This window comes from Callithrix jacchus, chromosome 10 (genome assembly GCF_049354715.1).
Source record: "Callithrix jacchus isolate 240 chromosome 10, calJac240_pri, whole genome shotgun sequence".
In the NCBI taxonomy this organism is placed as follows: Eukaryota; Metazoa; Chordata; class Mammalia; order Primates; family Cebidae; genus Callithrix; species Callithrix jacchus.
Window position 1 is genome coordinate 123,064,435 of NC_133511.1, and position 27,412 is coordinate 123,091,846.

At 49.8% G+C, this 27,412-nt stretch overlaps 3 protein-coding genes across 17 annotated transcripts in view; 2 read left to right on the forward strand and 1 right to left on the reverse strand.

The window, feature by feature from the left end:
• Positions 1 to 15,880, reverse strand: part of EIF1AD (eukaryotic translation initiation factor 1A domain containing) — a 30,456-nt gene extending 14,576 nt beyond the window's left edge. The window contains exons 1-6 of one of the 12 annotated variants that reach the window (XM_002755612.7): positions 15,717 to 15,880; positions 14,838 to 15,040; positions 14,592 to 14,700; positions 14,087 to 14,195; positions 13,869 to 13,916; positions 10,813 to 13,271 (exon numbers count right to left, since the gene is read on the reverse strand). In XM_002755612.7, coding sequence (XP_002755658.1) covers positions 13,124 to 13,271; positions 13,869 to 13,916; positions 14,087 to 14,195; positions 14,592 to 14,700; positions 14,838 to 14,924 — 501 coding nt within the window. In that variant the 5' untranslated portion in view covers positions 14,925 to 15,040; positions 15,717 to 15,880 and the 3' untranslated portion in view covers positions 10,813 to 13,123. Of the gene's footprint in view, positions 1 to 1,777; positions 1,962 to 10,812; positions 13,272 to 13,868; positions 13,917 to 14,086; positions 14,196 to 14,591; positions 14,701 to 14,837 lie in introns of those variants that run through there. The other 11 variants (XM_078341450.1, XM_078341449.1, XM_078341448.1 and 8 more) reach the window with 11 other exon arrangements.
• Positions 15,795 to 17,872, forward strand: BANF1 (barrier to autointegration nuclear assembly factor 1). Of its 4 annotated transcripts, none has more exon segments than NM_001253760.1 (3): positions 15,795 to 16,299; positions 16,964 to 17,102; positions 17,355 to 17,872. In NM_001253760.1, coding segments are annotated over 2 exon segments (270 nt in total). In that variant the 5' UTR covers positions 15,795 to 16,299; positions 16,964 to 16,979; the 3' UTR covers positions 17,502 to 17,872.
• Positions 17,873 to 24,526: 6,654 nt separating this feature from the next.
• Positions 24,527 to 26,001, forward strand: CST6 (cystatin E/M). Its single transcript, XM_002755551.6, has 3 exons — positions 24,527 to 24,806; positions 25,323 to 25,448; positions 25,813 to 26,001. Exons 1-3 carry the CDS (start codon positions 24,567 to 24,569, stop codon positions 25,894 to 25,896), a joined length of 450 nt encoding a protein of 149 aa, XP_002755597.3. The 5' UTR covers positions 24,527 to 24,566; the 3' UTR covers positions 25,897 to 26,001.
• Positions 26,002 to 27,412: the final 1,411 nt, after the last annotated feature.

Genomic DNA, 27,412 nt, shown 5'->3' on the forward strand with positions numbered 1-27,412 from the left:
ACTCGGGAGACTGAGGCAAAAGGATTGCTTGAGCCCAAGAGGTCGAGGCTTCAGTGAGCTCTGATCACACCACTGCACTCCAGCCTGGGTAAAGAGAGAGACCCCATCTCTCTCTCTCTTTTTTTTAATTCACCTGGGTACAGGTGAGCTGAGGCCGAAGAGGTGTCAGACTATTTATTTATTTATTGAGACAGAGTTTTGCTTTTGTTGCCCAGGCTGGAGTGCAATGGCTCAATCTTGGCTCACTACAACCTCTGCCTCCCAGGTTCAAGTGCTTCTCCCACCTCAACCTCCTGAGTAGCTGGGATTACAGGCATGTGCCACCGTGCCTGGCTAATTTTGTATTTTTTAGTAGAGATGGGGTTTCTCTATGTTGGTCAGGCTGGTCTCAAACCCCCGACCTCTGGTGATTCACCTGCCTTGGCCTCCCAAAGTGCTGGGATTACAGGCATGAGCCACAGCGCCCAACCTGAGACTCCATCTCTTAAAAAAAAAAAAGTAATGATAGTGGTTCAGGGTAGTAGAGAGTGCAAAGCTTCACGGGGCTTTGCAGGGGCTGTTTTGTCTCTTGTTCTGGGTGCTGGATAAGGGAGTGATCACTTTGTGAGAATATATTGAGCTGTATAATTACTTTTGTGTACTATTTGTGTACTTTCTTGTATACATAATAGTATTCAAGAAAAAATTGATGTTGAGTTCATGTTAAGATATATCAAGCATTGGCCAGGCGCGGTGACTCACACCTATAATAACAGCACTTTGGGAGGCCGATGCAGGAGGATCACCTGAGGTCAGGAGTTTGAGACCAACCTGGCCAATATGGTGAAATTTCATCTATACTAAAAATACAAATATTAGTTGGGTGTGGTGGCGCACGCCTGTAGTTCCAGCTACTCAGGAAGCTGAGGCACGAGAATCGCTTGAACCTGCGAGGTGAAGGTTGCAGTGAGCCGAGATCACGCCACTGCTCTCCAGCCTGGGTGACTGGGCAAGACTGTCATTAAAAAAACAAAAAAAAGGAAAAAAAATCAAGCATCATTTTAAATAATAATATAAAAAATGGCCAGCATGAGGATGAAAGTTCATAAACTCTTCCTATGGTGACTCACATATGGCGTAAGGAACTAGCTCTCTAGTTTTGCCTTCTCCTTTCTTCTCTAAGGTTCTATCGTTTCCCAGGCCTGTAACTTGCTATCTTCCCACTACAGTGCCTTCTAATAAAGAGCTATCAATTTTCCAAAGCTGAATTATGGCAGACATAAGGTTGCTGGGGGACCCACATCAAAGAAGACACTTGGAGCCTTCGGAGAAGAATTGCGGGAGGCAAAACCCCCAAAGGTGCCTGAAAGCTTCAGCAGTCACTAGAAGGGGAACTCAATACATGTGCTGAGGGGTCCCTGGGGAGAGGACCCCTTCAGAGGCTGCAGTTCTTAGGTCTCACCAGCCCCTCCCTGCTGTCCACCTATAAGGTCCCAGGCTCCCTGAATCCTCAGACAGTAACTACAGAGGTAGCTGCTCATCCTTGTCCAGAAAAGGGTTTCTGGCGGGGGCCAGCCATAGATATGAGGTGAGTCTTCCTGTACCTCAATTTGGGTGCTTTCAAATGGAAAGACCAGGGCAGTTCCCCACCACCCTCCAAGCACTGTACTCTAGCCTGTGAATGCTGCTGGGGAGGAAGGCTACTTCCGGTCATGCCTTGGTGAGTTAATCCATCTCTGCGGGTGTGGAACTTCTGTTCACAGTGGTCTACCTTATGAGACTGTGTAACTGGATTAGATACTTAAGGTTCTGTAGCCCAAGGCAAGGCGCTGACTTGCTGGTTTTACGTGCTTAGGGTGACCTCTGCTCGTGGCTTCTCTAAATATTGGCTGACTCCTCAGCCAGGAACGGCCTGTACCTTCTCACATCAGCAGGCAGTTGGAGCCACAATGCTTCCAAGAGGAAAAGAGAGTGCTCTTCTCCTGCAAGAATTATTAGAACAAAGTGATGCCCAATACTATTCAAGAATGAACAACCTGGTCTGGTTAGTAACAAAGGATTCTGTTACTTGACAACTCCTTGTGATTTCGCAAGGGTCAAATAACAAAGTGGGTATTTTAGCGTCATGAAACTCCACCACAGTAACTACAAGAATTGCTGCCAGTACTGGCACCAGGTGTACAGCCTCAGGCATTGCTAATTTTTTTGGGGGGTGGGGTGCAGAGTCTTGCTCTTGCCCAGGGCGGAGTGTAGTGGTGCCATCAACCTCTGCTCTCTGCCACCCCTTCTGGGTTCAAGCTATTCTCCTGTCCCAGCCTCCCAAGTAGCTGGGATTACAGGCATGTACCACCATGCCCGGCTAATTTTTGTTTCTTCTTTTTTTTTTTTTAGTAGAGACAGGGTTTTTGTCATGTTGGCCAGGCTGGTCTCAAACTCCTGATCTCAGGTGATCCGGCTGCCTCAGCCTCCCAAAGTGCTGGGATTACAGGTGTGAGCCACCATGCCCAGCCTGCACTGTTAATTCTTCATTCCTCGGTGTCACCAGGCGAGGCATGTGATGTGCCTCCACACCTCCCACAGGGACTTTTTGATTCTCTTGCAAATGGTGCCAGCGGATCAAACACATGCACAGCGTGAACAACTGGTGGGGTGTCCTGACATCTAGTTTCATTAATGATTTTCTGAGAACGGCTCCCACTGAGGAAACTGCCCACACTTCTCTGCATGCTTTTCAGACACAGGCTCAGCCTGGTGCCTTTATCTTCAGTAGTTTCCCAGTTGCCCACTAGGAAAGTGACTGGGGCCACAGAACCCTGGATTTTGTCTTCATTCAAGGCCCAATCATCTCTACTGTCCTGTGTCTGGAGAAACCAGAGCCCTTGATGGGGAGAAACCAGAGCCCTCGGATGGGGAGAAACCAGAGCCCTCGGATGGGGAAACCGGAATCCTTGGATGGGGAGAAACCGGGACCCTCGGATGGGGAGAAACCGGGACCCTCGGATGGGGAGAAACCGGGACCCTCGGATGGGGAGAAACCGGGACCCTCGGATGGGAAGAAACCGAAATCCTCGGATGGGGAGAAACTGAAATCCTCGGATGGGGAGAAATCGGAATCCTCGGATGGGGAGAATCTGGAGCCCTTGGATGGGGAGAAACCAGAGCCCTAGGATGGGGAGAAACTGGAGCCCTCGGATGGGGAGAAAGTGGAACCCTTGGATGGGAAGAAACCGGGACCCCTGTGCACTGTTGGTGGGAATGTCAAACAGTGCAATTGTTATGGAAAACAGAATGGTGATTCCTTAAAAAATTAAAAATAGAATATATGAGGCGGCAATTCCACTTCAGGGTATATACCCAAATAAACTGAAAGCAGAGGGTCACAGAGATATGTGCACACCATGTTCATGGCAGCACTATTCCCAACAGCCAAAAGGTGAGGCCACCCAAACATCTATCACTGGACAAATGGATAAACAAAGTGTGCTATATATGTGCAATGAATTATTCAGCCTTAAAAAGAAAGTCTGACACATAACAACATGGACGAACCTTGAGGACATTATGCTAAGTGAAATAAGCCAGTCACAAAAAGACAAATACCAGGTGATGCCACTTATCTGAGGTAACTCAGAAACAGAAACCATAAGGGAGGAGTGCCAGGGTCTGAGGAGGGCAAATGAGTTGTTGCTGATGGCATGAGAAGGCAGTTCAGGAGACTGGTTGCACAACGTGAATATACTTAACATCATGAACTGTACACTTACTTACAAAAAGGTTAAAATGATACATGTTATATTATGTGTATTTTACCACAGTTTAAAAAAAAAATAATGGCCCAGTGCCGTGGCTCATGCCTATAATCCCAGCAATTTGGGAGGCAGACGCAGGCAGATTGTTTGAGCCCAGGAATTTGAGATCAGCCTGGGCAACATGGTGAGACCTTGTCTCTACAAATAAAAAAAAAAAAAAACCAGGTATGGAGGTACCTGCCTGTAGTCCTAGCTGCTTGGGAGGCTTAGATGGGAGGTTGAGGCTTGGGAGGCTTAGATTGAGCCTAGGGAAGTCAAGGCTGCAATGAGCTGTGTTTGTACCACTGCACTCGAGCCTGGCCAACAGAGCAAGACCCTGTCTCAAGAAAAACATTACAAACCAACCAACGAAACCAACATTTATATGACTGAAAAACAGAACACCTGAGTAATCTATTGCCACTGACAATCTACTTCAAAACCTACCCACCCAGCCACCCAAGAAAATGCCAGGCATGGTTGGTTTTAGAGTAAGTTTTACCAAAAAATTTAGAAATGCAAAATTCCCCACAGATTACTTAGTAATGACAAAGGGAAAACAGAACTTTATAGACTTTATGGGGAAATATCTAGAAGCATCCTTTCTTCTTTTTTTTGAGACGGAGTCTCACTGTTGCCCAGGCTGGAGTGCAGTGGCACAATCTCAGCTATTGCAACCTCTGTCTCCCGGGTTCAAGCGATTCTTGTGCCTCAGTCTCCCAAGTAACTGGGATAACAGGTGTGTGCCACCATGCCAGGCTAATTTTTGTATTTTTAGTACAGATGGGGTTTCACCAAGTTGGCCCAGCTGGTCTCCAACTCCTGACCTCAGGTAATCTCCCCACCTGGGCCTCCGAAAGTGCTGGGATTACAGGTGTGAGTCACCACGCCCAGCCTAGAAGCATCCCTTTAATCAGGTGATCGACATTAGCGGCAGTTGGACATCCCATCATTTTGCCTCCTAATATGAAGAACATACCACTGCTGTTTGTGCTAAGTGTTTAACCCAAATCCAGATATGCAAAACAACCACACAAATCCAAGGAGTCATTTTTGTAAGATGACTGTCCCAAACGCATGAAAAGCTCAGTCTTATGGATAAAATAAAAGAGTCTGTTGTATTAATAAATGAAAAGTGGCCAAGGAGATGTAAGAATTAAATGTAAAAACTGGCTGGGTATGGTGGCTCGCACCGGTAATCCCAGCACTTTGGAAGGCCAAGGCAGGTGGATCACCTGAGGTCAGGAGTTCGAGACAGCCTAGCCAACAGGTGAAACCCTGTCTCTACTAAAAATTTTAAAAATTGACCAGGTGCAGTGGCTCATGCCTGTAATCCCAGCACTATGGGAGGCCAAAATGGGCAGATCACAAGGTCAGGAGTTTGAGACCAGCCTGGCCAACATGGTGAAACCCTGTCTCTACTAAAAATATAAAAAACTAGCTGGGCGTGGTGGCAGCCACCTGTAATCCCAGCTACTCAGAGGGCTGAGGCAGAATTGTTTGAATCCAGGAGGCAGAGGCTGCAGTGAGCCGAGATCGCACCATTGCACTCGACAGTGTGAGACTCTATTTAAAAAAAAAAATTAGCTAGGCATGGTGGCAGGTGCCCATAGTCCCAGCTACTCGGGAGGTTAAGGCAGCAGAATCCCTTGAACCCGGGAGGCAGAGGCTGCAGCAAGCTGAGATTCCACCACTGCACTCCAGCCTGGGCAAGAATAGGAAAACTCCATCTCAAAAAAACAAAAAAAGTAAAAACTGTATGTGTGTACATGTGTAGAGAAATAAAATGTGGCAAAATGTTAAACTGATAACCCTGTTGAAGGGCAAACAAGCATTTATTTTACAATTCTTTCACCTTTTCTTTAGGTTTGAAAATTCTCTAAATAGTTTGGGGTGAGGGAGGAAGTGAAGCTAAAAAGTAACCAAAAGGGTTAGAAAAAGAACTTCAGGGACCATGCATGGTGGCTCATACCTGTAATCCCAGCACTTTGGGAGGCCAAGGTGGGTAATCACCTGAGGTCAGGAATTCACCTGAGGACAGGACCAGCCTGGCCAACATGGTGAAACACCATCTCTACTAAAAATATAAAAATTAGCCCGGCATGGTGGTGCACACCTGTAGTCTCAGATACTCAGGAGGCTGAGACATGAGAATCGCTTGAACCCGGGAAGCAGAGGTTGCAGTGAGCCCAGATGGTGCCACTGCACTCCAGCCTGGGCGTCAGAGCAAGATCCTAGCTCAAAAATAAATAAACAAACAGAAAGAAAAAAATTTTTCCTTGAAAATGTTCTGACTGAAAAACAGAACACCTGAGTAATCTACTACCACCGATAATCTAGTTCAAAACTTACTCACCCACCCAGCCACAAAAATGCCAGCACAGTTGGTTTTACAGCAAGTTTTACCAAAAATTTTAGAAAGGCAAAATTCCAATCTCAAACAAACTCCTGTAATGAAAATAAAGGGAAAACACTTTCCAACTTATTTTATGAAGCTGGTGTAACCTTGATACAAAACAAAGGGTGGGGGAAGTACAGGAAAGGAAAAGCTTAAACCATTTCACCTATAAACCTGCATGCCAAAATATTAGAGAACCAAATCCGGCAATATAACAAATCCATCGTGACTGTCTTCTTCCAGGAATGCAAGGATATTTTGGTGTGAGAGAATGTCATGATATTCCACCACATTTACAGATTAGAGGAGGAAAACCATGTGGTGAGCTCAGACTGCCATCTGTGTTCCTTGGCACACACACAGGGGTGGCTGGGTGGCAGGGGAAGAAAGCACGCTGGGCCGCATGGGGAAGCCCTGCTGAAAATGACATGGCTGTAGAGGTTAGTCCTGAAACAGAGGTGCAGAGTCTGAAGGGCCAGAATGTCTCAAGCATAACTGCCAGAGAAGCCAGTAAGTACTATTTGGAGCCAGTCACATGGACTCATCATGGCATCAGGGACAAGGGGCTCTTACTTCAGATCTCAGCTCATTCTGGGAGATCTATTCATACATGGTTGGATTCCACCTTTAAGTTGGGAGAACAGAGGTGGAATCCAGCTTCAGAGAATGACAAAGTAAAGTAGCGTGCAGAATGCAAGGAGCCTACCTTCATCAGGACCCTTAGCTACAGCCCACAGAAGCTGAATGACTGGCAAGAGATGAAGAAGTAGAAACGAAAAGGTTTTAGGGGGAAAAAAGATGTTACTAGGTAGATCACATTATTGCTGAGAGCTGGAGAAAAACATAAGACCAACCTTACAGATACGACACAAAAAAACACACACACACAAAGTGGGGAACAGAGGACTACTTAGAGGAAAATGTATAGCCCTAAATATATTAGAAAACAAACTGAAATTAGCTAAGCACACATCTCAAGAATTCAGAATGAGCAAATAAACCCAAAGAAACAAAAGGAAAAGGCCAGTAAGGAAGACCTCTTGCAAAGCTAAGCCAAATAAAATAAAATACACAGAATATAAACATGTTTGTTGATTTCACCTGCCCTCATCCCTTGTCCCATTTTTTTCTGGTAATAGAACCTCTCTATTCCATGGGAAACACATCATAAGAATCAACTGTAGCTCATCCTGCCCCACCCCAGTCCTCTACACCCTCCCACTCGGCCCTGGCCGTAGTGACTGCTCAAGCACAGCAAGTGACCTGAGCAAGACCGATTGCTCTTCACTGAAATACAGGGATCCTCAAGAAGGGGCTCTGGCTACAAGGACTGTGTATAAACTCGAGCTTCCTACAGAAAACATCTTCAGGAGGGAAAGAGATTGATCAGCTGCAAGCCGAGATGACAGAGACAAATGAGGAGAGAGCCTGAGGAATCATGCTGGCACAGACAGGCCTGTGTGAAGCGTACAACTCAGAGACCTGAGGTCAACGAGCCTTGTTTACTTCCCCTAACTTGAGTTCAATTTTGTCATTTATAAGAAAGCCCCATATAGGTCAGGTATGGTGGCTCACACCTGTAATCCCAGCACTTTGAGAGGTCAGGGCAGGAGCCTCACTTGAGCCCAGGTATTCAAGACCAGCCTGGGTAACAAAGGGAGATCCTATCTCTACTAAAAAAAAAAAAAAAAAAAAAAAAAAATTAGCCAGGTGTGGTGGCAGGCATCTGTGGTCCCAGCTACTCAGGAGGGTGAGGTGGGAGGATCACTTGGGCCTGAGAGGTCAATACTGTCATACATGGCGCCACTGCATTCCAGCCTGGGTAACACAGTGAGAGACTGTCTTGGAAAAGAAAAAAATTACTGGGCGCAGTGGCTCACGCCTGTAATCCCAGCTACTCAGGAGGCTGAGGTGGGAGAGTCACTTGAACCCAGGGGGCAGAGGCTGCAGTGAGACAATACTGCACACCACTGCACTCCAGCCTGGGCAACAGAGCGAGACTTGGCCTCAAAAATAAAACAAAAACAAACGAACAAAAAAAGCAAATTCCAAATACCAGTATTATGCATGACCTTTTGCCCACAAAATTTAAATACATATGAAATAAGATCCTAGAATGATACGAATTATCAAAATTGACTCAAAGATAGAAAACTTTAGACAGAACACAACCGAATAAACTAAAAGCCAGTCAAAGATCAATGCCTGAAAAAGGTACCTAGCACAGATGTTTTTGTAAACATTCTATGCCTGTTTTTTTCCTTAATTCCTTAATTTCTTTCCCCTTGAAAGACTCAGACAAATGCCTGTTTTTTAAACTATCCAAGCCTGAAGAAAAAGACATCTACAAACCCATTTGCAAGGCTAGCATAAACATAATATCGAAATAGAACAGGAAGATCTTTTTTTTTTTTTTTTTGAGATGGAGTCTCACTCTTTCACCCAGGCTGGAGTGCAATGGGGGGATCTCAACTCACCGAAACCTGTCTCCCAGGATCAAGCGATTCTCCTGTCTCAGCCGCCCAAGTATCTGGGATTACAAGCGCACTCGACCACACCCAGCTAATTTTTGTATTTTTAGTAGAGACAGCGTTTCATCATATTGGTCAGGCTGGTCTTGAATGCCTGACCTCAGGTGATCTGCTCACCTCGGCCTCCCAAAGTGCTGGGATTACAGGCATGACCCATCACGCCTGGCCAGGAAGGCCATTAAAAAAAAAAAAAAAGGAGGGGATTGGCCCGAGAAGAGGAGAGAGATAAAACTCCTAAATAAATAAATAATATACTGTAAAACTAAGCAAGGTCTCTATCAGAATGCAAGGTGTGTTCAACGTTAGGAAAGCTATTAATATAACTCAGTACAATAATAAAACAAAATTGTTGACTTTCTCCATAAATGTCAATATTCATCACTGTTAAACAAAAGGGAAGGAAAAAAAAAAAACCAGTAAGCTAGAACAGAAGGAAACATCTTTAGCCTAATGAAGATCACCTACTGGAAGCCCAGAGCGCCCTACTTCGGGATGCAACGTGAGAACCATTCCCACTGAGAATGCTGCAAGGGTGCCATGCAGCATCACGCGGGACAGCCTGGCTTCTGAGATTCACAAGAAATAGACATGAGTGTAGAGGAGATAACTGCCACTAGTGGGATATGATTTGGTATCTAGAAAGCTACGAGATCAATGAAGAACTCTGAGCATTCGACAAGGTGAGTGACACAAAGATGGACAAGCAGGTGGAAGCCAGTGACCAGGGAAAGATGATTTCCACAAATCCCTTCTCTTCCAGTAATGAGGACTTTCATAAACTCCTAAGACTAAACCAAACTGGAAATAAAGGCCCATAAGAAGATCACACCACCTTACCAAAGAATATACCTCATTTCTAGATAGGAAGATTAAAAACTTAATTTTTCTACGATATTTATTTTTAAAAATTAAAAATAGGTGGGGGGAATTGGCTCATACCTGCAATCCCAGCACTTTGGGAGGCTGCGGTGGGAGGATCACCTGAGATAAGGAGTTCAAGACCAGCCTGACCAACATGGAGAAACCCCATCTCTACTAAAAACACAAAATTAGGTGGGTGTGGTGACGCATGCCTGTAATCCCAGCTACTTGGGAGGCTGAGGCAGGAGAATTGCTTGAACCCGGGAGGCAGAGGTTGCAGTGAACCAAGGTCATGCCATTGCACTCCAGCCTGGCAACAAGAGCAAAAGTCCATCTCAAAAATAAATATAAATTAAAAAAATAAAAAATAAACTTTTAAGATACCACTTCTCAGCTGGGCATAGTGGCTCACACCTGGAATCCCAGCCCTTTAGGAGGCCAAGGTGGGAGGATGGCTTGCCCAGGAGTTTGAGATCAGCCTGAACAACATAAGACTGTCTCTAAAAAAAAATAATAACAAAGAGTAGCTGGATGTGGTGGTGCACACCTGTGGTCCCAACTACTCAATAAGCTGAGGTAGAGGGATCGCTTGACCCCAGGAAGTGGAGGCTACAATGAGCCGTGATTGCACCACTGTGCTCCAGCATGGGTGACGGGAGTGAAACCCTGTCTCAAAAAAATAAATTAAATGTTGAAAGCCCGTCTCTACTAAAATTACAAAAATTAGCCAGGAATAGTGGCAAGCACCTATAATTCCAGCTACTTGGGAGACTGAGGCAGGAGAATCGCTTGAACCTGGGAGGCAGAGGTAGCAGTGAGCTGAGATCACGCCACTGCACTCCAGCTTGGGCAACAAGAGCAAAACTCCGTCTCAAAAAAAAAAAAAAAGCACGGCACACAGATCAATAGGACAGATTAGAAATTCCCAGAAAGATCCACATGTATGCAGAAATTGATGTTTTAAGAGATTATTTCCAGTGAGCAAAGAATGAACAATTCAATAGTAGAGACAACTGGCTTTCCCTTTAGGAAATGTTAGCTTGCTACCTCTCAGAAAAAACAAACTTCAGATGAATTAAAGATAGATAGGCACCCATACATCTTTAACCCATCTTATTTTTTGTATATATATCTACATACATTTTGTACATGTGCATTCATACATACATATATGCAAATGTATATATGGTTAAAGCCACACTCTAAGGGGAAGTGAATCAGAAACAGGTAAATGAACTGGTAGCTGGAGAAGATGTGGGAATCAGCACAAGGTTTTATGATAATTTCAGAAATGGGAGATTCTACAGCACACTCGACACTAACACATCATATCCGGTAGACAGGACAACCAAAAACGAAATAAACAACAACAAAAAAACAAGCAAATCAAACACCCAGATAGAACAAAATCCAACACCAGGAAAACACAATCAAAGTCTTTAAGAACGCAAAAGAGGCCAGGTGTGGTGGCCCACACCTTTAATTCGAGCATTCTAGGAGGCCAAAGTGGGTGGATCACTTGAGGTCAGAAGTTCAAGACCAGCTTGGCCAATATGGTGAAACCCTGTCTACTGAAAATACAAAATTCAGCTGGGTGTGGTGACATGTGCCTGTAATCCCAGCACTCTGGGAGGCTGAGGCAGGAGGATCACTAGAGGTCAGGAGTTCAAGACCAGCCTGGGCAACATGGCAAAACCATGTCTACTAAAAATACAAAAAATTAGCCAGGCATGATGGTGCATGCCTGTAGTCTCAGCTACTCAGGAAGCTGAGGCAGCAGAATCACTTGAACCCAGTAGGCGAAGGTTAGCGAGTCGAGATCTCACCACTGCACTCCAGCCTAGACAATAGACGGAGATTCTGTCTCAAGAAACAAAAGGTGGTAGTTGTGGCGGGGGTGAGGAGGGCAGGGCGAGTAGCAAAAGAGATAGGCTCCAAAGCACAAGAGGTAAGGTTTAAGTCCCACTGGCTTACAATGGGAAGATAGGCAAGCACACCTGCAGAGTTGGTAAGGGGGAGGAAGGCATTCCTTCTGATGGCTGCAATTTTTTTTTTTTTTAAGACCAGGTTTCACCACGTTGGTCAGGCTGGTCTCAAATTCCTGACCTTGTGATCCGCCCACCTCAACCTCCCAAAGTGCTGGGATTACAGGCGTGAGCCACCACATCCCACCTGACTGCTGTTTCTTAATGAGGCATGAATCGCGGTAACTACAAGGGGGAATTGGTAAGATGAAGTGTTGAAATAGATATCCAGAGTAGATCCGCTGGGCAGTGCTCAGTGTCCATCTGAGGTCTGTAATTATAAACTTAAGGTACAACCGGTGAGCAGGCTGCCTTTTTGCCTAATGATGGTGACTTGGGTTTGGGCACAGAGGTGAATGATTGAGTTTACCCAGGGAGATGGGAGCCGGGGAGGAGCTGTGTGTAGGATGGGGACCACGGAATTGACACCACACAAGGAGGGAAGTGAAGGCCAAAGGTTAATCATAAGAATGTCAAGGCTGCTTAGAAGGATGAAGGGTGGAAAAGCAGCCTCCATTTAAAAGGACAATCAATGTCCTTGGGGAATAATCAGGTTTCAAATAAAGTCAGGAGATGGGCCGGGCGTCGTGGCTCACGCCTGTAATCCCAGCACTTTGGGAGGCCAAGGCTGGCGGATCATGAGATCAAGACCATCCTGGCCAACATGGTGAAACCCCGTCTCTACTAAAAATACAAAAATTAGCCAGGTGTGGTGGCACATGCCTGTGGGCCTAGCTACTTGGGAGGCTAGGTGGAAGAATCACTTGAACCTTCCACAGGAGGCGGCGGTTGCAGTGAACCGAGATTGCACCACTGCACTCCAGCCTGGCAACAGAGCAAGACTCTGTCTCAAAAAAAAAAAAGGAGATGGATGGACCATTCAAAACAAGGTTAAAGATAGAGAAATGTGCCAGCCAGCTTCTGGAGGTAACAGATGGTTAAGAGTGGGAGAGATGGGGTTGCACGTGGGGATGGACATAGTCACTGGAGGTGAGCACTCCTGTCCACAGGGTGACTAGAAAGGCAGGGGGAGCAGCAGGAGGCACCATGGGCTTGAGCCTGAGTGTCTCTTAGAGGCAGGTGGGGGTTAGGTCCTAGGGCTGTCATCCTGAATGCTTGAATCAGTATGAACTGCAAGCAGCTAATGAAGCAGGAGTGCTCCCAGTTGTTAAACACATAGAGGGAGGCCCAGAGCAGGGTCTGGCACTTTCTAACTGTCCAGTAAGAAAGAACAAACCACCCAGGAAAGACTCTAGCCATTTCCCATTTCCTTCCATTCAGCCCACCCGCCCACAAGGTCACTACCAGGGAACAGTTTTTCACTTCACCACCAGGCTCCCTCCTCTGAGAGAGCCACTCAGACACCAGAACAAGTCACCACCCACCAGGGGTTTAATTCTCCTAATCGGAAGATCAGTTCAAAGAGAGGCCCTGCTTTGTCCCCATCCAGGGGTGAAGATCTGCAGAGCACCCTGGGAATGTCCAAGCCCAAAAGAGCCAGGGGCCAGTCCCTGAGCAAGTGGAGAAGTGGGTCCTGGGGTCTCAGGCCTCCTCCTCCCCCTCTTCGCTCTCCTCCTCACTCTCATGATATTGTCTGCGGTTTGTGTTAACAAACAGGTCAGAATCATCTTCTGAGCTGGACTCCTCTCCTGATAACTGTGGCTCAGCTGGGAGTTCTGGTTGAGTTTGTCTGCACCAGGGAAAGAGAGCAGAGTTAGCCCAGCACCTTCTGGAAAAACCTGATCTGCAATGAAGGAGTTCCAAAAAAGGAGGACCATCTGGCCCAGCAGTCAGGGCCCCACAGCACCCTTTAAAGACTAAAACAAGGGACAGAGGCAGGGCAAACAGTGGAAAAACGTGGCCAAAGAAACATGCTAAAGACTGACCCCACTCCCAAAACGTGTGCTACAGCCATTTGTGTTAGTTAGGAATAATGATTCTAAGACCGCCAACACTTAATGGACCCATATCACATACCAGATACTACACTAAGCAATTTTATAAGCCATCCACTCCTTTAATCCTCACGAAGCTCCCATTTTCTATATAAGGAAAATAGAGTTTGAAGGAATTAAATAACATGCTTAAAGTCACTCAGCAAAGTCAGGATTTTAAACAAGAGCATCTGACCTTCAAGCCATATTCATAACTGTGTTATAGCACATATCTATGCGCTCTCAACAGATACCCTGTGTAAAGGAGGAAAGAAGGCTCCATTTTTCCCTCAAGGCATCAAAGCATGAACCCCCTATTTTCCATGTACCCCACCCCAAGGCTTGTTCCTCACCTGTTCATGTTACTGTGTTTCTCCACCACTTCAGAGAAGGCCTCAGGCCTATGCCAAGAGATGAGCCAGAGTCAGAGAGGACAAAGACATTTCTCACAAAAGAGCTGTTTCCAGCTGTCTCTGCCTGGGATGCCATGACCTTCCCTCCCCAAATTCCCAAGCTAGAAAGGCAGTGCCTCCAGAAGTCAGAGAACCAATGATCAAGGGGTCCACCCTACCAAAGCCCCTGCTTCTGCAGTGAGCGCATGTGGTCCTTGCAGAGCACAAAGGAGATCTCAGCCTTCACCTTCTCTCCCTCTTCAATGGGGTCAACAATGAGAAAGTCCCCTGTAGGTAAGAAGAGAAAAGGGAAAGTCAGGCCTGCTTGCAATAAGGAAAGCCAAAGCTATAGGAAATGGTTCTATCGCCTAGAGAGGGCTGCCTCTCACCTCTCTTTTTTTTTTTTTCTTTTTTTTTTGAGACAGGGTTTTGCTCTTTTGCCCAGGCTGGAATGCAATAGCATGATCATAGCTGACTGCAGCCTCCACCTCCCAGGCTCAAATGATTCTCAGGCCTCAGCCTCCTGGGTAGCTGGGATCACAGACACGTGCCCAACTAATTTTTAATTTTTTGTAGAGACAAGGTCTCATTATGCTGCCCAGGCTGATCTCAAACTCCTGAGCTCAAGCGATCCTCCCACCTCAGCCTCTTAAAGTGCTTGGATTACAGGAGTGATCCTCTTACCTCTCTTGATCCAGATGTTCTTGCGGTATTTGGAGGGCATGCTCACAAGGAAACGCTGCCCTTGGGCTGTCTCCACCTCATGCAGATTGTTCCCTGGAGTCCTGAGTACCTGGTTCAGGAGAGACCAGGAATCAGCCTCATCAGTCAGATCAAACACCCTCTCAGACACACTGCACCCTACCCCTGCCCCAGGGGCCCTACAGCGGTTGGGGGGGAGCAGAGCAGCTTGTGCCCAAAGCCACTCACCCGAACAATCTGCTGCCGGTCAGAGGGCACCATGTGCTCCCCCAGCACCTCCTTCACCACATGCTTCCTCTTGGTGGCCTGAGACATGCTTAAGTTGTCCCAGGGTACTTAGAGATGCAGAGACTGTCAATTCCTCCTCCTGAGTTCCTTGGACGGCAGGCTCAGAACCCAGGACTATTCTGAAGATGGGGTGGAGCTTTTTACTGAGGAGTGACACAGTGTCTTGGTTAAGAATATGGGCTCTGAAGTCTTAACTGCCTGGATTCAAATTCTACCTTGGTTCATTTCCTAACTATTCAACTTCTCTAGGTCCCAGAAAAAATAACAGCTAACTCAGCATTGTTACAGAATGGGACAACACAGTGCATGTTATATAAAAGTAACTCCTGCAATCATAACTACTGGTATAACATAAAACTATACACATGCTCCAGAGAAATCACCCTGGCAACCTCTCTGGAAGGAGTCTGAGATAAACCATATCTTTCTCAACACGTTTGTACACCCCAAGTCTAGCACAATCACACAACAGAGAAGTTCAGTCTGGCAACACACTACAGCCGGAGACAAATTAGGTGGCCACCGCGACGGTCCAAGCCAGGAACTAGTTAACGAAAGGTGGAGGTGAGCAGGCTTGCCTGCGACATTTGCATGTTTGACTTTCTTACTTAGAAGACGAGGGCCAGACTGACGGTTTCCGAAGGAAACATCGATATGTCATATCTAGTTGCCGTCCTCCTTCCTCCTCCCCGTCTATCCCGGAGAAAAGACCCTCGGAAAAAGACCCACACTTAAGTCTGTGGCCCTCGGCTCCCAGGAACGCTGCCTGAGCAACCCCGCTGTCCAGGCCGGACGCTGAGAGAATTGTCCGCGACTCACTTGAAGGCTGAGCCAAGAAAACACAGTAAAGGAACTTGCTGACGGCCGCGACGGTAGCGTGAGCTTAAATCCAGGTCTCCAATGTTTTCAGTTCCCTCCAGTCCCACTGCTAGGAGGGTGACGTGAGTTTGAGTCGGATCTCTTCGAAAAACTGTACTTCCGGCGCTGTCTCGGAAGCCTCCCGGCCACCCGTCCCCTCCCTTGTCCGTTCTTCCAACTCTTCCCCACGCCAGTCGGTCAAGCCTAAGTCCTTGAGTTCCGGGTCCGGGCAGCAGAGAAAGAAAATCCTTTCTCTGGAGGCCTTTCTTCCTCGAGTAGCGGGACCTTACAAGGCAGCAGGACTTCCCGCGAAGGACCGGAAAGGAGGACCTACTACAGAGGCCGTCGAGGTCCGGGACGCCTCAACTCTATAGCCCTAACTGGCTAGAAGTGCCCAACGTGGAGGGTTTTTTTTTTTTTTTTTTTTTAAAGGACGCTCTTGAGGCGACCCGGAAGCGGAAGTGGAAGAAAGTTCTAGTGGCTTGAGGTATCGGCGGGAGCGGCCGGGTGGCGGGAGGAACCGTTACGGGAACTGAAGCTGCCGGTGAGCGTCAGCTGCAGAGCAGGGCCCTGGCTAGAGGCCAGATGGGTTGCGAGGAGAATGGGATGAGAGGGGCCGCAGGCGCTGGGGTGGGCCCTTGGGGAGAGCTTAGCCGCGCTGCGGGGAGGGGGCGGGGCGCGGCGCGTGGGAGCCGGCCCGCGGGAGGGGGCGGGCCGCGGCGCCGCGCGATGGGGGCGGAGCTGGGGCGCGGCTTGAACCCCGCGGGCTGGAGGCGAGTGTGCGGAGCGCTCGATTTGCGCTTCGCTCTGTGGGTAGAGAGACCCTTTGGTTAACTTTCCATGCCAAGTGACCGGTCCAGACAGGGTCAGTGCCTTCTTGGCTCAGCCAAGGTCACAGAAGGAGTGACAGCTTCTGGGCGGCCCTGGCTACTGACTCTGGGAATCTTTCCACTTACCCGTTTGCGCCACCTGTTAGGCAGGATCGTTTTTCCTCTGGGCAAGATCAAAATCCAGGTCCTGCAGGAAGAAACTTCTCTTCAGAATAGTAGGGAAGGCTCCCTGGACCTCAGTTTTCTCCTTTTTTGATGAGGGATATCGAGCAAGCCACCATAATGCCTGGCTTAGCTTCCTCTTACTATGAGATTGCTAGTGGGCCCTTAGGAGTTCCAGGTCTTCAACCCTAACGTGTCTTTTTTTGGGATTTCTAGATTAAGCCTGATCAAGATGACAACCTCCCAAAAGCACCGAGACTTCGTGGCAGAGCCCATGGGGGAAAAGCCAGTGGGGAGCCTGGCCGGGATTGGTGAAGTCCTGGGCAAGAAGCTGGAGGAAAGGGGCTTTGACAAGGTGTGGGGTGGCAGCGTGTACCTGGCACAGGCTGGGAGTGGGAGGGAAGTGAGTCCATCTGCTGTGGGGTGGGCGGTGGGGCATAATCTGAAGAGACTGCCAGAGCCTGGGCACCTGGTAGAGAGGAGATGGGGGCAAAACCCGCCCTGCTTCCTGGGCTTGTGTGCTCTGAATGGCACGGGAATGACCGATTTACTCTTATCCCTCACTGAACACTGAGCAGTATGCCCCTTCCTTTTCTCTGTCTCTCAGGCCTATGTTGTCCTTGGCCAGTTTTTGGTGCTAAAGAAAGATGAAGACCTCTTCCGGGAATGGCTGAAGGACACTTGTGGTGCCAATGCCAAGCAGTCCCGGGACTGCTTTGGATGCCTTCGAGAGTGGTGTGATGCCTTCTTGTGATACTCTCTGGGAAGCTCTCAATCCCCAGCCCTCATCCAGAGTTTGCAGCCGATTAGGGACTCCTCCCCTGTCCGCTACAGAGGAAAAGATTGCTATTGTCGTACTCACCTCCGATGTACTCCAGGGTCTTTGGGAGTTTCCTCCCCTAACCATTTCAACTTTTTTGGATTCTCGCTCTTGCATGCCTCCCTCTTCCTTTTTCCCTTGCCAGTTCCCTGATGACAGTTACTGGCTTTCCTGAATGGATTCCTGGCCCTATCCCTCACCCCCACCCTCACTTTCAGTCCGTTTGATACCATTTGGCTCCTTTTTTGGCAGAACAGTCACTGTCGTTGTAAAGTTTTTTAGATCAATAAAGTCAGTGGCTTTCATGACTGGGCTTTGTGCATTGAAAAGCAAGTGGGCTGGGAGTTGCCTCTCCTCCAGGGACTGACCACGTCTCCCCCTCTCCTTATCAGTACAGACCGAAACCGGCAGCTTCCCTTCCACTCCCAGAGGGCAGCCACCCTAGCCATGTAGATCTCAGGCAGGTGACTTGGAGTGTCTCAATCCCCAAGTGATGTGGGAGAGAGTGTGGGTGGATCTTTTCCTGGGAGCCAGATGGACTGTGCTCCACATGTCAGTTAAGTCAACAGCTGGGCTAGGCAGCACCTGGTGGAAAAGTCAGTGGGAGTCAGAGGTACTTGACAGAGGGTGGACCGGATGCGGGTGCGAGTTCACCTACCAGTCATCATATCTGCTTTCCCGGCCTCTGGCAAGGGTAGGTAGGGGGCTTGCCATCTTCCCTGATCTCTTAGGGAGGAGAAAGAGCACAGGCATTACAGCTGGAAGCATGAGAAGGAAGTACACCTCAGTGCATTTTAGCCCTTTCTATTTGTTTACTTTTTAGATTAATCGAGACAGGACCGTGTTGTATTGCCTAGGCTGGCCTTAAGCAATCCTTAAGCCTCCCAAAGCTCTGACTAGATGTGAGCCACTCTACCTGGCCAGCCCTATTATTTCTTGAGCACTTAATATGAACCAGACTTGAAGTTAAAATCTTTGCAAATATTTTTTTTTTTTTACAATAATAAATCATTATATTCTCTTTTACAGGTGAGGAAATTGAGACTCAGAGAGGCTAATTTGCCCATGGACTTGCTGTTGGGAAGTAGATAGTCTGGAACTCAAACTAGCTTGGAAACCCATGGACCTGGCCATGTGTTCCTTGGTCATATGGCTTATCCTCTCTGAGCCTCAGTTTTCCCACTTGGAAAATGAGGTGCTTGTAGGGAAAGGATATTTGCAGCAGTATAAACAACAAAGGACTATTTCCAAAGCACATACAGAACTGTAGTCAAGAAAAAGGTGGACTGGCCGGGTGCACTGGCTCATACCTGTAATCAAGCACTTTTGGAGGCCAACGCAAGTGGATCACCTGAGGTCAGAATTGTGAGACCAGCCTGACCGACATGGAGAAACCCCATCTCTACTAAAAATACAAAAATTAGCCAGTGTGGTAGTGGACACCTGTAATCCCAGCTACTCAGGAGGCTGAGACTGGAGGATCAGTTGAACTCAGGAGGCAGAATTTGCAGTGAGCCAAGATCACGCCATTGCACTCCAGCCTGGGTGACGAGAGTGAAACTCCGTCTCAAAAACAAAGAGACAGACACAACAGAAAAATGAGTAAAGGCCTAAGACAGCCTCAGAAGAAGGTTCCCTCCCAATAAACAAGCAAAGGAAAGGTGCTCCATATTGCTGGTAATAAGATGTCGCATACCATTAGCACCCACCTGACTGGCAAACACTTAAGTTGGACAATACCAAGTATTGATGAGATAATGAAGAAGCAGGAAGTGATACCCAGCTGGTGGGAGTATAAATTGGTCTAAACAATTTGGGAGGACAGTTGGGTGTTATTTAGTAAAACCGACACACCCTGTGACCAAGCAGTTCCGCTCTCAGGACTGTGCCTTGAAAAAATCCCGAACACCTGCACCAGGACCTAGATGAATTCACAGCTGCATTGTTGGGAGCAACAATAGTGCTGTCAATACTCGAGTAAATAGGCATTCACGCCTAAGGACACTGCACGGAGGTGACAATGAACGAATGATAGCTGTGTACAACACGGATCTCAACAGCAAATGAAGCGAATCAGAGTCTTAGGAACTCCTACGTAAACTAGAAAACAAAGGAAATGATTATTGTAAATAGTGAAGGAAAAAGGTCTACAGCAACTGTCTTTGGGGGAGGGTATGGAAGGGCTTGAGGGTAGGCTTGGCACTTTCTGACCTGTGGGGTGGTAGTACAGGCATTGACGCCCTGTTCTGTGTATTAGTTACATCTCAAAACAGTAGAAAGATAAAAGGAAAACCAAAAAGACCTGAACCTGGAACGATTGTGTGATAGGTCAGAAACTAAGTTGTTATTTGTAGGGATGAGAGTTTCAGTGCAAGGCTGGGGCTGGGAAGTGCAAGTGGCCCATCCTGAAGGGGACAGCAGGTGGCTGCAGTAGGGCCTGGCTTGTGCTTCAGGCCGCTTTCTGGGAGGGTGCTGGTCTGAAGCCCGGCTGAGGTGGTCACAAGGGCTCTCTCTGGAGTTTCAGACTGTTTCTTTTTTCTTTTTCTTTTTTTTTTTTTTGAGCCAGAGTCTTGCTGTCACCAGGCTGGACTGCACTGTTGTGATCTCGGCTCACTGCAGCCTCCACCCACTGCAACCTCCACCTCCCAGGTTAAAGCGATTCTCTTGTATCAGCCTCCTGAGTAGCTGGGACTACAGGTGCATGCCACCATGCCCAGCTAATTTTATTTTTTTATTTTTGGTAGACATGGGGTTTCACTGTGTTGGCCAGGATGATCTCCATCTTTTGACGTCATGATCCACCCGCCTCGGCTCCCAAAAGTGCTGGGATTACAGGTGTGAGACACGGCGCCAGGCCCAGACTGTTTCTTATGTCTTCCCAGATAAGTCCCCTCAGCCTTGATCCTTGTGCTGTGATGCTGTCACAGGCGTGGTATGCTTAGGTAGGGGCTTTGCAGGCCCTGGCCTTGCCACACTTGCCCTGATGCTGCCAGATTGTTGCTGGTGCTCTGTGAGGTCATGGAGACCCCCTCCTCCTCTTCCCCAGGCTCCTGCTCATGCTGGCTTCCTGGCTTGGCCTCGCCTGGCTCTGGCACTGGGACCCTGCTGGAAGCCTGCAGCTCATGCTGTCTGCTTTATTTCCTTGTCCTCTGCCTTCCCTGGCTCACCCACAGGCTTTTCCTCAGAAGCGGGTGGAACCTGCTTTCTCATCTCTCCCTTGGGGCGCAGGCAGTGTGTGTACCAGGTGGCAGACCACAAACCCTTTATCAGGACTCCACATTGCATCCCACACAAGTTCTCGGCTCTGTTCTGGGACAGCAGTAGACAAAGGGCATCTAGAATGTACCTTGTGACAGTATGGCCTCTCAGATCCAGCCCAACTCAGCCAGCAGGACAAAGGGACCATGGCTTGGAATGCTGGCGCAGAAAGCAGACCTGAGTGGTGAGGGGTAGGAGTCAGGTTGGCTAAGTGTCAGCCCATGGTGACCAACGGGACATGCTTGACCACCGTGGGAAGTATGCGAGTGGGTCCGGAAATAAGCAAATACACGGTGCCCCCAGCCCCACACCTAGTCAGAGCTTGACCCTCCCCAGCCGGTCTAGTCATGCATGCTCAGAGCCAGCCTAGAACTTGGTGTGAACCTGGCCCATGCATTCCAGGTTCTGAAGGGCTCCTGCTGCCCCCGGAAAAGAAGTAGGGGCAGGCTACCTGGACCGCCACAAGCCCTGCCCTGCGGCAGCCTGGTGAGCATGGAAGGCTCCCAGTAGGTGCTTGTGACTGCTGATCCCCTTCCAGGACAGCCCTTCCCTGCAGGGACCAAGGCTCTTTCCTGTCACTGCCAACCTTGACTGGTGGCAGCCTTGAAGAGCCAGCCAGGCCCGATTCTGGGCCTTTGTTCCCCATGCGATCTGGAGCAAGTTGCTTCACTGCTCTGAGCTACAGCCTCTTCTACCTGCTGGTGCAGGGTTGTGAAGATTCAGTGAACCAGCGGTGCTTGGGAGCGCACCTCCCCAGGGGGGAACTTTCATCCCTGTTGGATTACAGGTTTCCTTGCTGAAAGATCTCCTTTCCAGAACATGGGTCTACAGAGCCCTGGGGGAGGGAAGTACCCTCTGCCCAATTGAAGGTTCCAGGAAGAGGGTTCTGGGGAAGCAACAAGGCCTTGGAGGGCCTTATCCCAGGGGGAAGGAGATGTCAAGATCCTGCCCTGGTTATCACCACCCATCAGGCCAGGGGCAAGAGAGGGGTGCTGTGGACAACCTGGGTTGGGGTGTCTGGGCCACTGCAAAACTGGAGGCTGTGCCCTGTGGCCAGTACATTTGGCCAACCTCAAGCTCATGCTTGGCCCAAGACTCCTGGAAGCCAGAGTGGTCGAGAAGGGATGGAGTCAGGCCCTGGGAAAGTGCTCAGGGACCTCCCACCTGTAAGAAGCAACCCCCACCCATGCACAGCAGACCTCATACCCCTGTAGAGCAGCCCAGGACTTGTGCACCAGTACCCACCACTAACCTTTTGACCTCCCATTTCCTCCTTGTAGGAGGAGGTAATAATCATTGTCTCTGCAGAGCCGCTATGGGAATGAAAGAACATATATTGAACCCCTGGGACAAGGCCTGTCACATAGCAAGTGCTCTTGTAATTGTTAATGCCCTCCCCCATCTTTTCTCACCAAGATACCACTGCTAGCTGTGTGACCTTAGACAAGTGTCCCAACCTCTCTGATTAACTTTTTCATCTGCAAAATGAGAATAATGTGTACTACCTCAGGGTGCTTGTGAGAATTCATCAGTGGGTGAAAAGTGCTTGGAAATTTCTAGGCTGTAGTGCAAAAGAGTCCCTGGCATCAGCACAAAGCAGCGGCAGGTGGGGTGAGTGCCCTTGGAGAGTCGAAGACAGGCCTTGGCTAGTTTTTGAGAGTGGTGGTGGAGGTACCCGTGCCCATGGCTAAGCTCCAAGTGATCAGACAGCAGGCCTAGGGGAGCTGCCTCTCTCACCTGGCACCTGTGGTGAGATCCTGGGATTCTTCCTGTACCCGTCCCAGGCTCTTAGCTCAGAGTCCTGGCCAGACTTCATCCTCCTCATCAACTCAAGTTCAGCCAGCACTTCCACAGACTGGAGTCTGTTCCTTTAAGGCAGACACCTGAGCCCTCCAGGAACTTGTGACAGTTCCTTGGAATCCCAGGAAGATGGCAGAGTTGGTTTTCCACAGCTGGGCTGAGTAAGTGAGGGAGGTAGCAAGCTGGCAGCTGCCCTGGGTAGTGAGTGACTGCTTTGGTGTAGGTCTCATTGTGAGAAGTCACCTCCTTTTGTGATCCTGGGATTCTGAGGCCCAGAATCAGGAAGGGAGGTTGACACGCTGGATGCCTGCATACGATATTCATCACAGTCACGGCTGCCAGCTGCTCTTCAGGTACTGTGACCTAGCGCCTCTTCCAAGCCTCAGTGAAGCCCTGGAGGCTGTAAGCATTTCAAGATCTTAGTGTCCCAGGACAGTGAGCCCCCTACTCACTCCACCCAGCAACATGGAATTACAAGTACAAACTACACTGAACTCTAAAATGCAGACAAAGAATTCCAACAAAGCCTGCCTGTAATCCTAGTGCTTTGGGAAGCTGAGGGGAGGCAGATCTTGTGATCTCTTGAGGCCAGGCATTCGAGACCCACCTGAGCACTACAGTGAGACCCCATCTCTACAAAAAAAATTTTAAGAATTAGCCAGGTGTGAAAAAAAATTAACCAGGCATGGGGGCATGCTCCTGTGGTCGCAGCTACTTGGGAGGCTGAGACGGGAGAATCACTTGAAGCCAGGAAATCGAGGTATAGTGCTCACTGCAGTCTCAACCTCCCAGACTCTAGCAATCCTCCCACCTCAGCCTCCTGAGTAGCTGAGACCACAGGTGTGCACCACCATGCACAGTTGATTTATTTCAGATCTTTGGGAGAGATGAGGGCTTATTATATTGCCCAGGCTGGTCTCAAACTCCTGGCCTCAAGTGATCCTCCCAAAGTCCTGCATTACAAGTGTGAGCCAGTATGCGATAGATAGATTACCACCCTGATCTATTAATTAATTAACGGAGTCTCCCTCTGTCACTCAGGCTGGAGTGCAATGGCTTGATCTCAGCTCACGGCAACCTCTGCCTCCCAGATTCAAGCGATTCTCCTGCCTCAGCCTCCTGAATAACTGGGATTACAGGCACCCACCACCATGCCCAGCTAATTTTTGGTATTTTTAGTAGAGGCGGGGTTCCACCATGTTGGCCAGGCTGGTCTTGAACTCCTGACCTCAGGTGGTCCACCTGCCTTGGCCTACCAAAGCGCTGGGATTACAGGCGTGAGCCACTGCACCCAGCCTATTGGAGTCTTTAAAAACAAAGTTATGGGCCCTGTTTTGCTGGTACCTCTAGCACATGCTCACTGTATCCACGGGAGAACATGAATCATTCACACTCCAGGCTGGTTGTTAGGCAGCGCTGAGCAGGAATATCTCCTACTCGCCTGCTGTTTATGCAGCACCAGGCCCCTTGTAAACACTTTACCTGCATCAGCTCACTGAATCCTCACAACGCCCATTGTACAGAAGAGGAAACTGAGGCATCGAGAGGTTAAGTGACTTCTTTGAGGTCACACAGCTGGGGAATGGTGGCAACAGTCAGAGCCTGAGCTGTGGTTGGTAGTTCATTCTGGACAGCCCTCCCGAGAACCGTCCCTGTACTGGCACTTGTTGGGTGCTGTCACTGTCCTCTCCCTCCCTGGCCGGGTGTGTTCTGGAGGGCAGGGAAGCGTCTTGGCACTCGGGTGCACGCCGCCCCCTCGGCCTCCTGGGCTCCCCGAGCCTCGCAGGACCCCGGACGCCCGCGACCTCTAGCCCCGCCCCAGCTCCGGGCCGCGGGGGCGCACCGCGGGCGTCGGGCGGGGCTGCCCAAGTGGGTAAAAACGGCGCCGCCCTGGGCTCGGCACTCACGACTCGGACTACGACTCCGACAGCACTGACAGCTATGGTGCGTGCGAGCCTCCCGCTGGCGCTGGGCCTGGCCCTGGTAGCGTTCTGCCTCCTGGCGCTACCCCGCGACGCCCGTGCCGGGCCCCAGGGGCGCATGGTTGGAGAACGCCAGGACCTGTCGCCCGATGACCCGCAGGTGCAGAAGGCGGCGCAGGCGGCCGTGGCCCACTACAACATGGGCAGCAACAGCGTCTACTACTTCCGAGACACGCACATACTCAAGGCGCAGAGCCAGGTGCGGCGGGCCAGGGGCGGGGGGCACCGCGCCCAGGCGGGGGGGGCCACAGGCACTGCCCGAGCGTGCATGAAAGGGGCCCGAAGGCGCAATCGGGATATTTTCATGCAATATCTAAAAAACCGAATTAATGCCAAAACTCCATGATGGGCAACCATCTAAATTTCAAGGAAAGACAGAATCCAACCCTGTATCGCACCACCTGCCTGTCTGGCTGGCCTGGCCCTAGTCTCTGCCCTGATGGGGTAGACTAGGGAGGGGAGGCAGTTGGGGACAGTGGGCAGCTCTCCAGGTGGGCCATGTCTGATGACTGCCCAGGCTGCCAGTGGGGTCAGCCTCCAGGTCTCTCCACCCCGCATCCCCACCAGAACATCCACTCCCCCCACTCAGGTCTGAATCATCCCCTCTCCCCTCCCCCAGCCTGAGTGCCTGGGGGCAATGGGAGAATATGCCGGGAGGTGAGAGGTTGGGATTAAGGGTCAAGACCCCTGACCTGCCCCTACCCTATGTCCCCAGCTGGTGGCCGGCATCAAGTACTTCCTGACGGTGGAGATGGGGAGCACAAACTGCCGCAAGACCAGGGTCGCTGGAGACCACCTCGACCTCACTACCTGCCCCCTGTCGGCAGGGGCGCAGCAGGAGGTAACAGCGGGGCTCCTCTGGCCCCAGCCCTCCCCAGAGCCTCAGGCCCTCACGTCGTCCAGCCTGAACTGGTTTGGCTGAACACGCAGATATCTAGATGTCTGGCTGAACCTGTTGGCCTCCTGGATGAGTCAGCCTCTAGGCCAAGATGGGGTGTAGAAAGGAGGCTGGGGCTTCCCTCAGGAATGGGGAAGTTGGCTACCAAGATCTGGAGTCTAGCCCCGGCCATGTAGCTCGACATCCCTTGGGCCAGTAACTGCTCCTCTCTGCCACGGAGCAGCATGGCAGGCAAAGGGCTGGCTGCTGGGAGAAGGTGGATGGAGGCTGGGCTTACCCCTCCTTCTCCCCCATGTTCTCTCTACAGAAGCTGCGCTGTGACTTTGAGGTCCTTGTGGTTCCCTGGCAGAACTCCTCTCAGCTCCTAAAGCACAACTGTGTGGAGATGTAATAATTGCCCAAGGGTGAATGCCATTGGGTTTGGGGCCACGGTGGAGGGCACTTCAGGTCCATGGGCCACAACTGTCACAATAAATGGCCAGTGCCGCTTCTTGCATTGGTTTCTCCTAAGTGCTTCGCTTCTCCCCCCAACCCCCACTCCTACTTCTGGCAGCTCCCAGCTCCCCAGCCCAAGCTGAGAGGTCACCCTGCCACCTGCAGCAGATCTGCTGCTGTCCCAGTCCAGACAGTGCTGAAGGTGCAGGGCTGAGCCCCCTAAACACCCCAGCATCACAGGCATAGAGGAGCAAACCTCAGAGCCACACACATAGCCAGAGACTCCCAATATTCTCAGAGGTAAGGGGTGGGTGCAAACCTACAGAGAATGGGTGATGCCCTGAACAGGGCTGGCTGCCTGGGAGTACTCTGAGGAGGAGTCTGTGCTCTGCTCCCACTCAGCCCCAGGAGGGACTCATGGGTGGCATGTGGGGCTTCAGCCAGGTGGTGTCCTCACTCAGGAACCTATAAAGATTCCTCCACTTGCATGTGGCCCAATGATGGCAGAACCCCTGCAGGCCAAGAGACCTTGGGGGCCAGGACAGTGCCTCTCAAGTCCACGCTGTGGGCTCCACACCACAAGGATGCCTCTCATGCCATGCCCTGGGCAAGACGCCTGGATGGGGCTGGACTGGGAGCCCTAGAGGGGCAGAGCTCATTACCACCCACAGGAGGGATGAGGGGACAGATTCAACCTAATGTCATGTAAAGAAAACAGCATTGCAGGAGGGGTACAGTGGCCTGTAATCCCAGCACTTTGGGAGGCCAAGGCAGGTGGATCACGAGGTCAGGAGTTCAAGACCAGCCTGGCCAAGATAGTGAAACCCCATCTCTTAAAAACAAAAAACAAAACAAAAAAAAACAGCATTGCGGCCACGTGCAGTGACTCACACCTGTAATCCCACCACTTTGGAAGGCAGAGGCCAGCAGATCACCTGAGGTTCGAGACCAGCCTGGCCAACATGACAAAACCCTGTCTCGACTAAAAATTATCTGGGTGTGGTGGTGGGCATCTGTAATCCCAGCTACTCAGGAGGCTGAGGTAGGAGAATCACGAACCTGGGAGGCAGAGGTTGTGGTGAGCTGAGATCGCACCACTGCACTCCAGTCTGAGAGACAGAGCAAGACCCCATTTCAAGGAGGAGGAGGGGGAGGGGGAGGGGGAGGAGGAAAAGGAGGAGGAGGGGGGAAAAAAGAAGAAAAACAAAGAAGACATCATTGCAACATTTGCACACCTGAATTTGTAGCTACAATTCATGCCCCCAACACATACACACACACACACCCCTAAAGCACAGCACACCAGACATACACACACAGACACCCAGAGCACACACTCATGCTGGCAGATATCACACGCATACCCAGAGAAACACAGCCTAGCGACTCATGAGCACAGAAGCAACACACCCCAGATAAACAACCTGGAGATGTACACACAAAACCCAAACACAACCCAAGGCCACACCCAG